Source organism: Silurus meridionalis, chromosome 17 (genome assembly GCF_014805685.1).
Source record: "Silurus meridionalis isolate SWU-2019-XX chromosome 17, ASM1480568v1, whole genome shotgun sequence".
Taxonomy (NCBI): Eukaryota; Metazoa; Chordata; class Actinopteri; order Siluriformes; family Siluridae; genus Silurus; species Silurus meridionalis.
The window spans coordinates 43101-57596 of record NC_060900.1 but is presented as its reverse complement, the minus strand read 5'-3'; the positions used below and the strand labels follow the sequence as shown (position 1 = coordinate 57596).

General features: G+C 43.0%; 1 protein-coding gene across 3 annotated transcripts in view; it reads left to right on the top strand.

The window, feature by feature from the left end:
* Positions 1 to 14496, top strand: part of hmcn2 (hemicentin 2) — a 55538-nt gene that overhangs the window by 24575 nt on the left and 16467 nt on the right. For all 3 annotated transcript variants that reach the window (XR_006928387.1, XM_046872325.1, XM_046872326.1), the window contains 10 exons: positions 3363 to 3490; positions 3760 to 3904; positions 4002 to 4114; positions 4403 to 4547; positions 4652 to 4811; positions 8393 to 8520; positions 9541 to 9702; positions 9832 to 9945; positions 13294 to 13444; positions 13543 to 13667. Coding sequence is in view for 2 of the 3 variants with exons in the window: in XM_046872325.1 (XP_046728281.1) it covers positions 3363 to 3490; positions 3760 to 3904; positions 4002 to 4114; positions 4403 to 4547; positions 4652 to 4811; positions 8393 to 8520; positions 9541 to 9702; positions 9832 to 9945; positions 13294 to 13444; positions 13543 to 13667 (1371 nt within the window). In the remaining variant the exon portion in view is untranslated. The remainder of the gene's footprint in view (positions 1 to 3362; positions 3491 to 3759; positions 3905 to 4001; positions 4115 to 4402; positions 4548 to 4651; positions 4812 to 8392; positions 8521 to 9540; positions 9703 to 9831; positions 9946 to 13293; positions 13445 to 13542; positions 13668 to 14496) is intronic.

Here is a 14496-nt window from a genome sequence, read left to right as displayed (position 1 = left end):
TGTTGATTGAGTGCTGTTGAGTGATACCTGTGGTGGTCGTTGCTAACCCGGGCCTCGACCGATCCGCTATGAAATTCTGATTCCTGATCCGCATATTTGATTTGGCACATGATTTACGCTGGATGTCCTTTACATAACTTCCAGGTTACAGTATTCATTGTTGTTTAATAGAAAATGCTCTGATGCCAAATGCTTTTTTCTGCTACCGTTTAACTCTGCATTATCCGCCATTTTTTCATTATCTTACCCTCAGGCTAACCAGTAACTTCAGCAGCCAACTATTCGAACAGTTGTTGCACCCCTAATAAAAAATGCTGTTTTAAAAATTTATTCTTTTTTTTTATTAATTTAAACACAAAAACATAAACAACAAACAAAAATCCATTTTTTATATTTTTATATATTTAATAATTGGGAACATTTAAAACTAAAGAACCTACAACACCCTGAGTGCAGAAATCTGTACACCCTCCCAACTAATCCTTTGTAGAAACACCTTGTGTCTCTTGCTGAATTCCTTAACTTCACACATTTAAATAGTTCAGGTTTCTTCAGATTTTGAGGGATCTCCTGTGTACACCTCTTTTAAGTTCATTCCAAAGGTTTTGAATGGGATTGAGGTTAGGGTTAGGGTTAGGGTTTCAACAAGTAATTTCTTTGTTGATGTGAGCTTTGGATCATTGGCATGTTGAAATGTGAAATTCATCTTTATTTTCAGTATTCTGACAGAGGACAGAAGGTTTTGTGCTAAAATATCTTGGTATTTGGAGCTTTACATTTTCTTATTTTACAAGTGCAAAGTTAGAATTATGGGGAAGGGCCATATTATTTTTTGTAAGGAACAGTTTCCGTCTTGCCCCCCTACCCCACAGCCCAGACCTGTGCAGAATACAGGAGATGGTGGTCACATGTAAGGAGTAACCAGAAACTGCCAGAACTTCCTGTAGTTCCTACAGTGTTGCTTTTGGTCTCTTGGTAGCCCGCCTCTCTTCTACCATTCTCCTTGTCGTCTTATCAACTTTGGAGGATCATCCTGATCTTTGCAGTCTCTGTGGTGCCACATTTTCTCTACTTATTGATGATGGCTTTGATGATGTTCCATGGTACATTTAGTGCCTTCGGTATTCTTTTATATTAATCTCCTGATTGGTTCCTTTTATCAATGAAGTCACACATTTTCTTTGGTGACCCTTTGAAGCTCTTATTATAAAATTCAACAACAAACACTCAAGTAAATCCTACAGCAACTGCTGACTTTGATCAGGTTTTATCTGAGTCTGTGATTGATGGGAGCTGTGAGTTATTTTACTCCAGACCTCATTCTGAAGGTGACTGAGGACAGTTAAAGCTCCATTATGAAAGAATCCACCTAATGGTGGCGCGGCACCATTTGACCATCTCCAAGACCATCACTACATGCTCCAAACAGAAGCCGTAGATGACCGCCAAGGTGCGTGCGCTGCTAAAATCAAGAGACTTCGCCTTCAGAGCAAGGCACAAGACGGCCTTAAAGACAGCAAGGGCAAATCTGTCCCGTGCCATCAGAGAGGTGAAGCGTGCACACACCAAGAGAATCCACGGCCACTTCCAGGACAGCGGAGACACCCGGCGCATGTGGCCGTGACGCCTCCCTCCCAGATGCGCTGAACGACTTCTACACCCGGTTTGAGGTACAGAACAACATGGCGGCGAGGAAAACCATCCCTCCTCCTAGTGACCAGGTGCTCTGTCTAACCACAGCTGAAGTGAGGAAAACTCTATGCAGGCTCTCTTACCGGCTTCCTTGCCCCTGAGATTATTCTTGCCATCCTGCCTGCTCTGTATCCTGTTCCTGATCCTTACCCTGAACCTGATGCTGATCCTTACCCTGAACCTGAACCTGTTTTCTGTTCTACTCTGTCTCCCTAGTTACCTGGTTCGGACTTTGGACTGTTGTGATTTATGTTTCTGCTCTGCCCTGTTTTGCCTAGTTTGCTGGTTTCTTTTTTTAACTGTTTTGAATTTTGGTTTTGTCTTTTCCTGCATTGCCCTGTTTGCCGGTGTTATTGACCCTGGACTGTTTTTGCCTGTTTTCTCCATACCTCTGTGTGCATCCTGCATTTGGGTCCTCCCATCCAGTCACTCTGCACTCACCTAGCCCTGCACCCATGTTCTCTTACAGTCAAGAGCACAAAATTCCTTGGTGTTAATTTGGCGGATAATCTTACCTGGTCACTCAACACCAGCTCCATCACCAAGAGCCCATCAGCGTCTCTACTTCCTGAGAAGGCTGAGGAAAGCTAATCTCCTTCCCCCCATCCTGACCATGTTCTACAGAGGGACCATTGAGAGCATCTTGAGCAGCTGCATCACTGCCTGGTTAGGGAACTGCACTGTCGCGGATCACAAGACCCTACAGTGGAAAGTGAGGACAGCTGAGAAGATCATCAGAGTCTCTCTCCCCTTCATCACGGACATTTACACCACACGCTGCATCGAAAAGCCAACAGCATTGTGGACGACCACACACACCCCTCACACACACCCGTTACACACAACCCTTCACCCTCCTGCCATCAGGGAAGCGTTTGCGAAGCATTCGGGCCGTCACATCCAGACTGTGCAACAGCTTTTTCCCTCAAGCCATCAGGCTCCCCAACACAGAACTGAACTGAAACTCACGCACACACACACACTGTGTGACTGATCTGTACAACCTGGACTCAACACACACTTGTACTCACTCCACACAACCATGTCTTCAGCACTACTGATATCACCTCATTACTACTGTTTAAAAGCCATTTTTGCACATCTTTTTTCTGAATAGCTGCTATTTGCTCTTTTGCACAACATTTTGTTTACATTTTTGTTAATTACAATGTTTACTTTACATGTTTTACACACTGCACTGTGCAATATACAACACGTTTACTGGTGGCGCTATTTTGTGTATTTGTCTTACACTGTCTTGTGTTGTCTTTGCACTGTTTGCACCAGGTTGCACACAATGCCCTTTATGTGGCGAGGACACTTACTAGTCCTTAACCCTGTGTTTTCTGTTTCTGTGATTGTTGTTGTATGTAACACCAGGGTTCAGGAGGAACGTTGTTTCATTTCACTGTGTACTGTGTCAGATATATATGGTTGAAATGACAAAAGCTTCTTGACTTGACTTGAATGTATAAACTCAGGGTGGTGGATTTTTTTTTTTTATTTAAAATATTTCCCCCACATATTTTATACCCACTGTACACAAACTTTGCTATGTCCTTCTACGTCTTTAACCTTAACTATATCCTATAACGTGTGTGTGTGTGTGTGTGTGTGTGTGTGTGTGTGTGTGTGTGTGTGTGTGTGTGTGTGTGAAATGACTTATACAGCACCCCCGATGGTAGATAATGCTGTATCTGAGGTTAAGACTGTAGTTGGTGAGTCTGTCACTCTGCCATGTGTGCTGATGGGTGGAGCTCCACCCCCTGAGATCGTCTGGATGCGAGAAGGACAGAAGGTAGGAGTACATCTGTTGGTGTGTGAGTACATGTCTTTGTGAATGCGTGTGTGTGTGTGTGTGTGTGTGTGTGAGTGCGTTTGTGTGGGTGTGTGTTTGTAAGTGTGCGTGCGTGCGTGTGTCTTTGTGAGTGCGTGTGTGTGTGTGTGTGTGTGTGTGTGTGTGTGTGTGTGTGTGTGTGTGTGTGTGTGTCTGTGAGTGCTGGTATGTGTAGGTGAGAGTGGAAATGAATTGTGATGTTGTGTGCGTGTGTGTTCTGCACCCTGCAGGTCCAAAACAGTGAGTGGACCTCCATCAGGAATGATGGCAGTCTGCACATGAAGAGAGCTGCCCCAGAGCATGCTGGGAAATACATGTGCACTGGTACGAATGTGGCAGGATCAGTGAACTTAACGATCACACTAAAGATTCACGGTGAGAAACAGGACACACACTGAAGATCCGCAGGGTTCGGAGTTCTGATAAAAGTTCTGAGTTATGATACGGATTCTAATCTGGAGTTGTTCTACAGTTCCTCCTGTGATCTCAGCCTCTGCTACACATTATGAAGCTGCTGAAGGAGTGTCTGTTTCTTTACCATGTGAAACTACTGGAACCCCAAAACCTTCCATAACCTGGACCAAGGTGACACATTTAACATTTAACGCACACAACACCCTCAACATCAAACACCCTCAACATCAAACACCCTCAACATCAAACACCCTCAACATCTAACACACTCAAAATCTTAAATTAACTAACAAACAAACAAATTCAGTTTAGTGTGTTTATTTTATTGCTCTGTGCCCACAGTGTGCAGGGAATGGATTGGGGCAAAAGTGATGTACAGATATACTGTCATTATTAAATATTTCTCCTCTCTCTCTCTCTCTCTCTCTCTCTCTCTCTCTCTCTCTCTCTCTTTCTCAGGGTGATGAGCCTGTGTCTTTTCCTCCGCAGTCTGATGGGAGTTTGTTGATTTTTAGCTCGACTGCAGCTGATTCTGGACGTTACATCTGCATTGCGAGCAGCTCAGCTGGAGAAACACACAAAGAAATCACACTCACTGTCCACTGTAAGCATTGCTGAGAGACAGACAGACAGACAGAGAGAGAGAGAGAGAGAGAGAGAGAGAGAGAGAGAGAGAAAGAAACAGCTGATTACATTTTTTTATTCTAGCGAAGCCCCGTATCCTCGGAGCACATGGGCACACCGAGGTCATTAGCACTACAGTGAATGAGGGGTCAGAGATAATCCTACCATGTGAGGTTGAAGGAAGCCCCACCCCCACTGTGTCCTGGAGCCATAACGAACAGATTCTTCCACCAATCACTGCCCGGTAAGACTCACTTCTTTTTTCACAGTAATGAGAACTGTGTTTTGTGATGATATCATTTAAATTATTCCTCAAACACCATGTACACTCAATACAAACTCCAAATAAACTCTTCACAAACTTTAAATAAACTCCACACAAAAACCAAATCTTCTTCTTTCAGCTTCTTCCATTAGGGGGCACCACAGTGTATCATCCGTCTCCATACCCCCCCCCGTCCTCTACATCTGCCTCTGTCACACCAACTACCTGCATGTCTTCCCTCACCACATCCATAAACCTCCTCCTTGATCTTCCTCTTTTCCTCCTTCCTGGTGGCTTCATCCTCAGCATTCTCCTACTGATATACCCGATGTCCCTCCTCTGCACATGTCCAAACCATCTCAATCTCACCTCCCTCACCTTGTCTCCAAAACATCCTACATGTGCTGTCCCTCTAATAAACTAGTTTCTAATCCTGTTCATAGTCGTCACTTCCAACGAACATCTCAACATCTTTAGCTCTGCTCCTGTCTTTTACTCATATATATATATACAGTGAGGAAAATAAGTATTTGAACTCCCTGCTATTTCTGAAATTGTCATCGTAGGTGCATGTCCACTGTGATAGACATAATCTAAAAAAAATAATCCAGAAATCAGAATGTATGATTTTTTAACTATTTATTTGTATAATACAGCTGCAAATAAGTATTTAAACACCTAAGAAAGTCAATGTTAATATTTGGTACAGTAGCCGTTGTTTGCAATAACAGAGGTCAAACGTTTCCTGTAGTTTTTCACAAGGTTTGCACACAGTGTAGGAGGGATTTTGGCCCACTCCTCCACACAGATCTTCTCTAGATCAGTCAGGTTTCTGGCCTGTCGCTAAGAAACACGGAGTTTGAGCTCCCTCCAAAGATTTTCTATTGGGTTTAGGTCTGGAGACTGGCTAGGCCACGCCAGAACCTTGATATGCTTCTTACAGAGCCACTCCTTGGTTATCCTGGCTGTGTGCTTCGGGTCATTGTCATGTTGGAAGACCCAGCCTCGACCCATCTTCAATGCTCTAACTGAGGGAAGGAGGTTGTTCCCCAAAATCTCACAATACATGGCCCCGGTCATCCTCTCCTTAATACAGTGCAGTCGCCCTGTCCCACGTGCAGAAAAACACCCCCAAAGCATGATGCTACCACCCCCATGCTTCACAGTAGGGATGGTGTTCTTGGGATGGTACTCATCATTCTTCTTCCTTCAAACACGTTTAGTGGAATTATGACCCAAAAGTTCTATTTTGGTCTCATCTGACCACATGACTTCCAAATGGTCATTGGCAAACTTAAGACGTGCCTGGACATGTGCTGGTTTAAGCAGGGGAACCTTCCGTGCCATGCATGATTTCAAACCATGACGTCTTTGTGTATTACCAACTGTAACCTTGAAAACGGTGGTCCCAGCTCTTTTCAGGTCATTGACTAGCTCCTCCCGTGTAGTTCTGGGCTGATTTCTCACCTTCCTTAGGATCATTGAGACCCAACGAGGTGAGATCTTGCATGGAGCCCCAGTCTGAGGAAGATTGACAGTCATGTTTAGCTTCTTCCATTTTCTAATGATTGCTCCAACAGTGGACCTTTTTTCACCAAGCTGCTTGGCAATTTCCCCGTAGCCCTTTCCAGCCTTGTGGATGTGTACAATTTTGTCTCTAGTGTCTTTGGACAGCTCTTTGGTCTTGGCCATGTTAGTAGTTGGATTCTTACTGATTGTATGGGGTGGACAGGTGTCTTTATGCAGCTAACGACCTCAAACAGGTGCATCTAATTTAGGATAATAAATGTAGTGGAGGTGGACATTTTAAAGGCAGACTAACAGGTCTTTGAGGGTCAGAATTCTAGCTGATAGACAGGTGTTCAAATACTTATTTGCAACTGTGTCATACAAATAAATAGTTTAAAAATCATACATTGTGATTTCTGGATTTTTTTTTTTAGATTATGTCTCTCACAGTGGACATGCACCTCGATGACAATTTCAGACCCTCCATGATTTCTAAGTGGGAGAACTTGCAAAATAGCAGGGTGTTCAAATACTTATTTTCCTCACTCTATATATATATATATATATATATATATATATATATATATATATATATATATATATATATATATATATATATAATGAGTCTGGAAGAGGAAGGGATCAGAATGGATGAGACAGGATCGGAGAGAGCAGACATGAAAACAAAAGGTGACTTAGTGTCCACTCCACTGTTACCAAACCTCAGTGTCTATGAACAACAACTTGGTCCAACTTGGAGTGTGGTCACTTGATGTTAATGCCATTGTGTAGTTTAGCTAGGACTCGATTAGCATTAGACTTTGGTGCTCATATGCAGCCAGAACATGATTATTATGAATTTATATGATAAAAAAGGGGTTTTATTTTAGCTTGAGATATTCTAAGTGTAGGCAGGAATATTTTCCCATAACGTCTTGAGCTAAACATCATTCATTGTTGATATAGATGCACACTGCTCGGTCTGCTAGCTTGCTAGATGATTGCTTCATCTACTGTAGCAATGTCTCTGTTATTATTAAACTGCAGTTGTACATATTATGTGAGATGACCATGTTTATTTGGTCTATTGTTTTTGGCCAATGCGCAGGAGCTGTTGAAGAGGTTGGTGAAAAATGTAATTGACATGAGAAACAGCATAGGTTTGCTATGGGTTACCTTGTAGCTGAATGTGTATCCTGGCTGTCTTACCCCATTTTTTTACTGCCACATCCCTGATGGGCAGATGGAAGTTCTACTGGAGTTTGGTCACTGCAGCAGATCCAGTGCCATTGAATGTGTTTTCTTCGTTGTATATCTGAAACAAGTTTCCTTTGTGGAGTAATCCTGGTTGATTTTATGATTTAAACATGCTGGTTTGTGGACATAACACACATAAAACAAAAAATAAGCTTCCTCTCAGTGGCTGAATGTTCACCATGCCCTCCATCTGTGCACCTATGGACAAACTCTGAGGTCCCCTAATCGTGTATGAATTAAAGTGCCCGTTTTCCCTCCTGATCCTACCTCTGAAAGGGAATTCTCTACCTTCAAAGCTAAACTAAAGTCTTATTTATTTACCAAAGCCTTTTTTTATAGTAGAGGATGTGCTAAGTCTACTGCTTCTTATGCTTATATAAATTGTAGTCTTTTAATACTTCATTTTATTTTCTCTTAATTTAGTTTCTATTATTTACTTTTATGATATTGCTTAATTTTATTATTATAATTTCCATACTGCATTTTGCAATTTGTTCAGCGCTTAGGTTCTACCTGGGAGTTGTTAGGTGCTTTATAAATAAACTTTGAATTGAATTAATCGGTTAAATTTTCTGTTTACTTCGTGTCTACTGGTCACTTAGTGATTTTAACAGTCTATTGTATTTGTGTGTCTGTGCATGTGCGTGTGTATGTGTGTCCGTGTGTGTGTGTGTGTGTGTGTGTGTGTGTGTGTGTGTGTGTGTGTGCGCATGTGTTTCTGTGTGCATATGCGTGTGTGTGTGTCTCTGTGTCTCTCTCTGTGTCTCTGTGTGTGTGTGTGTGTGTGTGTGTGGGGTCATAATTTTGCCTTCCGGCTCTTTGAAGATCAGAAATGTTCAGATGACCGACAGTAACTTTTACACCTGCACTGCTGAGAACCCAGCAGGAGTTAACACACTGACCTACAGGCTACACATCCAGGGTAATTAACACACATCAAGGGTAATTAACACACACCCAGGGTAATTAACACACATCAAGGGTAATTTACACACACCCACGGGTAATTAACACAAATCCAGTGTGATTAACACACGCACGTGTAATTACACACATCTCGGGTAATTAACACACATCCAGGGTAATTAACACAAATCCAGTGTGATTAACACACACGCACGTGTAATTACACACATCTCGGGTAATTAACACACATCCAGGGTAATTAACACAAATCCAGGGTAATTGACACACACCCAGGGTAATTACAAACACCCAGGGGTAATTAACACACACCCAGTGGTAATTAGCACACACCCAGGGGTAATTAACACACACCCAGGGTAATTAACACACACCCAGGGGTAATTAACACACACCCAGGGTAATTACACACACCCAGGGGTAATTAGCACACACCCAGGGGTAATTAACACACACCCAGGGTAATTACACACACCCAGGGTAATTATCCCAGATCAAGGGTAATTAACACAAACCCAGGGTAATTACACACACCCAGGGTAATAAGCACACACCCAGGGGTAATTACACACACCCAGGGTAATTTACACACACCCAGGGCAATCAACACAAATCCAGTGTGATTAACACACATCCCGGGTAATTAACACACACCCAGGGTAATTAACACACACCCAGGGTAATTACACACACCCAGGGGTAAATAACACACATCCAGTGTAATTACCACACACCCACAGGTAATTACACACACCCAGGGTAACTAACACAAATCCAGTGTGATTAACACACATCCCGGGTAATTTACACACACCCAGGGTAATTAACACACATCCAGGGTAATTAACACAAATCCAGTGTGAATAACACACATCCAGGGTAATTAACAAACAAGTGTAATTAACACACATCCATGGTAATTAACACAAATGACCAACACACAACAAACATAACCACATAACATAACAAACACAGAAGTGTTACTTGTGCAATCTGCTCTGCTCTGCTCTCTTTGTAGTACCACCAAGGATTGTTGGTCAGCAGGAAGAAGATGTGAGTGCTGTAGAAGGTCAAATGGTCTCTCTTTTGTGTAATGTACAAGCACATCCAGCTCCTAAAATCATCTGGACAAAAGATGGAAAGCAGCTGCGGCTCGGTTCTGGTGTTGAAATCGTGTCAGGTAACATGCAGGAACATAATCATTATCAGTGTCTCCCCACTGTGACTGGGTTAATTCAGTGATGACATCATGATTTTAATGCACCACCATTTTAATGCTGTGATGTCCTTCTGACTTCCTGACTGAAAGGTGGTAAGATGCTACAGATTTCCAGATTGCAGCAGCAGGATGCAGGACAGTACGTCTGTACAGCAACCAGCACAGCAGGACAAACCCAGAAGAGCATTAAACTGAATGTTCATGGTGTGGAGAATTCCATGTTTTTTGTCAATTTGCTTCTTTACTCAACATTTTAAATAAATATTATTAATAAATGTAACCCAGCCATTATGGATGCAATGTTGGTACTATGACTGGTAAAGGGAGAGAGGGAGCTGATATGATGGAGAGGAGAAAGGTAGATATGCTGTGTGTTTAGGAGACCAAGTGGAAAGGGAGTAAGGCCAGGAACATTGGAGGTGTTTAAACTGTTTTATCATGGTGTGGATGGGAAGAGAAATGGTGTAGGGGTGATTCTGAAGGAAGAGTACAGTAAGAGTGTAATGGAGGTGAAGAGAGTTTCTGATAGGGTGATGATTGTGAAGGTGGAAGTTGAAGGGATGATGATAAATGTCATCAGTGCCTATGCTCCACAAGTTGGCTGTGAGATGGAGGAGAAGGAACTATTCGGGAGTGAATTAGATGAAGTGGTAGATGGTGTACCTAGGAAAGAACGATTGGTGATTGGGGCGGACTTTAATGGGCATGTAGGTGAAGGGAACAGAGGTGATGAGGTGATGGGTAGGTATGGTTTTAAGGAGAGGAATGTGAAAGGGCAGATGGTGGTAGATTTTGCTAAAAGGATGGAAATGGCAGTGGTGAACACTTATTTTAAGAAGAAGGAGGATCATAGGGTGACGTATAAGAGTGGAGGAAGGTGCACACAGGTGGACTATGTGCTATGCAGGAGATGCAACCTGAAGGAGATTGGAGACTGTAAGGTGTTGGCAGGGGACAGTGTAGCTAGACAGCATCGGATGGTGGTCTGTAGGATGGTTTTGGAGGCGAAGAAGAAGAGGAGGAGAGTGAGGACTGAAAGAAGAATAAGATGGTGGAAACTGAAGGAGGAAGAGTGTAGTGTGAGGTTCAGGGAAGAGGTCAGACAGAGGCTCAGTGGTGTTAAGGAGGTGTTGGATGATTGGGCAACTACTGCAGGAGTGATGAGGGAGGCAGCTAGAAAAGTACTTGGTGTGACATCTGGAAATAGAAAGCAAGACAAGGAGACGTGGTGGTGGAATGAGGAAGTGCAGGAGAGCATAAGGAGAAAGAGGTTGGCAAAACAGAAGTGGGATAGACAGAGTGATGAGAAAAGTAGGCAGGAGTACAAGGAGATGCGGCAGCAGGTTAAGAGGATGTGGCGAAAGCCAAGGAAAAGGCATATGAGGAGCTGTATGAGAGGTTGGACACTAAGGAAGGAGAAAAGGATTTGTACCGATTGGCCAGGCAGAGGGACCGAGCTGGGAAGGATGTACTGCAAGTTAGAGCAGTAAAGGATGGAGAGGAAATGTGTTGACTAGTGAGGAGAGTGTGTTGAGAAGGTGGAGGAGTATTTTGAGCAGCTGATGAATGAGGAAAATCAGAGAGAGAAGGTTGGATGATGTGGAGTTGGTGAAGCAGGATGTAGATAGGATTAGTAAGGAGGAAGTGAGAGCAGCGATTAAGAGGATGAAGAGTGGAAAGTCGGTTGGACCAGATGACATACCGGTAGAAGCGTGGAGATGTTTAGGAGAGATGGCAGTGGGTTTTGACCAGATTGTTTAACAGGATTTTGGAAGGTGAGAAGATGCCTGAGGAATGGAGAAGAAGTGTGCTGGTACCAATCTTTAAGCATAAAGGAGATGTGCAGTCCTGCAGTAACTACAGGGGAATTAAGTTGATCAGTCACACCATGAAGTTATGGTAAAGAGTAGTGGAATCCAGGCTGAGAGAAGAGGTGACCATCTCTGAGCAACAGTATGGTTTCATGCCGAGGAAGAGCACCACAGATGCCTTATTTGCTTTGAGAATGTTGATGGAGAAGTATAGAGAAGGACAGAAGGAATTGCATTGTGTATTTGTGTATTTAGAGAAGGCGTATGACAGGGTGCCAAGAGAGGAGTTGTGGTATTGTATGAGGAAGTCAGGTGTGTCAGAGAAGTATGTGAGGGTGGTGCAGGACATGTATGAGGACAGTGTGACGGCAGTGAAGTGTGCAGTAGGAACGACAGACTGGTTCAGGGTGAAGGTTGGACTGCATCAAGGATCGGCCCTGAGCCCTTTCCTGTTTGCAGTGGTGATGGACAGGTTGACGGACGAGGTCAGACAGGAGTCTCCCTGGACTATGATGTTTGCGGATGATATTGTGATTTGTTGTGAGAGTAGTGAGCAGGTTGAGGACAGCCTGGAGAGGTGGAGGTACACGCTGGAGAGAAGGGGAATGAAAGTCAGTAGGAGTAAGACAGAGTACATGTGTGTAAATGAGAGGGAGGGCAGTGGAGGGGTGGGGTTGCAGGAGAAGAGCTTTAGAAGGTGGAGGAATTCAGGTACCTGGGGTCAACAGTGTAAAGTAATGGAGAGTGTGTTAGAGAAGTAAAGAAAAGAGTGCAGGCAGGGTGGAGTGGGTGGAGAAGAGTGATAGGAGTGATTTGTGATAGTAGAGTATCTGCAAAAATGAAAGGGAAAGTTTATAGGTCTGTGGTGAGACCTGAGATGTTGTATGGATTAGAGACAGTGGCATTGAGTAAAAGACAGGAAGTGGAGCTGGAGGTAGCAGAGCTGAAGATGTTGAGGTTTTCGTTGGGAGTGACGAGGATGGATAAGCATGTAGGATGTTTTGGTGACAAGGTGATGAAGGCGAGATTGAGATGGTTTGGACGTGCAGAGGAGGGACATGACTTATATTGGTAGAAGAATGCTGAGGATGGAGACACCAGGTAGGAGGAAAAGAGGAAGGCCAAGGAGGAGGTTCATGGATGTGGTGAGGGAAGACATGCAGGTAGTTGGTGTGAAAGAGGCAGATGTAGAGGACAGGGGGGTATGGAGACGGATGATCTGCTGTGGTGACCCCTAATGGGAGCAGCCGAAAGAAGAAGAAGAAGATTATTAATAAATGTATTATATTGTAATTGTTACTGTAATCGTTAAACAATTGTACGATTTTACATGATTTAGTCTTCTTTCTCTCTTTCTTTCCACCTCACTCCATCTCTCTCTCTCTCCCCCCATTCATCTCCATTTCTCTTCATCTCTCTCTATTGCTCTCTCCACCTCTTTTTCTTCATTTCTCTCCATCTCTCGCTCTCTCCATCTCTCGCTCTCCCCATCTGTCCTCCATCTGTTTTTCCAGCTCTCTCTTGCTTTCTCTCTCTCTCCATCTCTCTACATTTTTCTTATCTCTCTCTCCGTCTATCTCCATCGCTCTCTCTTTAACGCTCTTCATCTCTCTTTATGTGTCACCTCTCTTTATCTCTATCGATCTGTCTTTCTATCTCTCTCCATCTCTATCTCTCTCTCCATTTCTCTTTCTCTCTCCTGGCTTGTGCTCATTTGTTTCTCTCACTTTTTTTGTGCCAGTGCCTCCCACCATCATGAATTCAGATCCAGCTGATGTCAGTGCCCAGGTGGGGGAGGAGCTCACATTAAAGTGTCATGCAGAGGGCACGCCCACTCCACAGCTCACCTGGATGAGAAATGGAGTGAAAGTGGACACCAGCGAGCGTGTGCAGTGAGTGTGAATGAGTGTTTGGAGGGGGTTTATTTACAGTGTCATTCTCCCAGGTGTGATTCTCCCAGGTGTTTAAACCATGTGAGTGTGTGTTACAGTGTCTCTGCAAATGGGAGCACATTAACACTCCTAAGAGTGACAGAAGATGATTCTGGAATATACAAGTGTTTAGCCGTCAGTCCCGCTGGACAGGAAAGCAAAGTCTACAGTCTGTTAGTGCTGGGTGAGTTTCCGTTTCACAGCACATCAATACCAAAAACACCATTATATACTTAACACTATAATAACCACAAACACCAACACTATAATAACCACAAACACCAATACGACATTAATCACGAACTACACAAACAAAACACTATAATAACTACGAACACCAACACTATAATAACCACAAACACAACGAACACCAACACTATAATAACCATGAACACCAACACTATAATAACCACAAACACCAATACGACATTAATCATGAACTACACAAACAAAACACTATAATAACTACGAACACCACACTATAATAACCACAAACACAACGAACACCAACACTATAATAACCATGAACACCAACACTATAATAACCACAAACACCAATATGACATTAATCACGAACTACACAAACAAAACACTATAATAACTACGAACACCACACTATAATAACCACAAACACAACGAACACCAACACTATAATAACCACGAACAGCAACACTATAATAACCACAAACACCACGAACACCAACACTATAATAACCACGAACACCAACACTATAACAACCACAAACCCCAATCCTACATTAATCACAAACACCAACACTATGATAACCACAAACACAACAAACACCAACACTATAATAACCACAAACACCACAATTATGCACCTCATGTGAAGTGAATGATTCCCAAATGCTTTATTTTCCCTCTTTTGTGAGATTGTTTATTTATTGTGAATTAATTATGCAGTGTATTTGATAAAAATCACACACAGTTTCATAGATTAAGTTCTTTCTCTGTTCTGAACTTCTTTTCTTTTAGCTATAGACTCATTAATT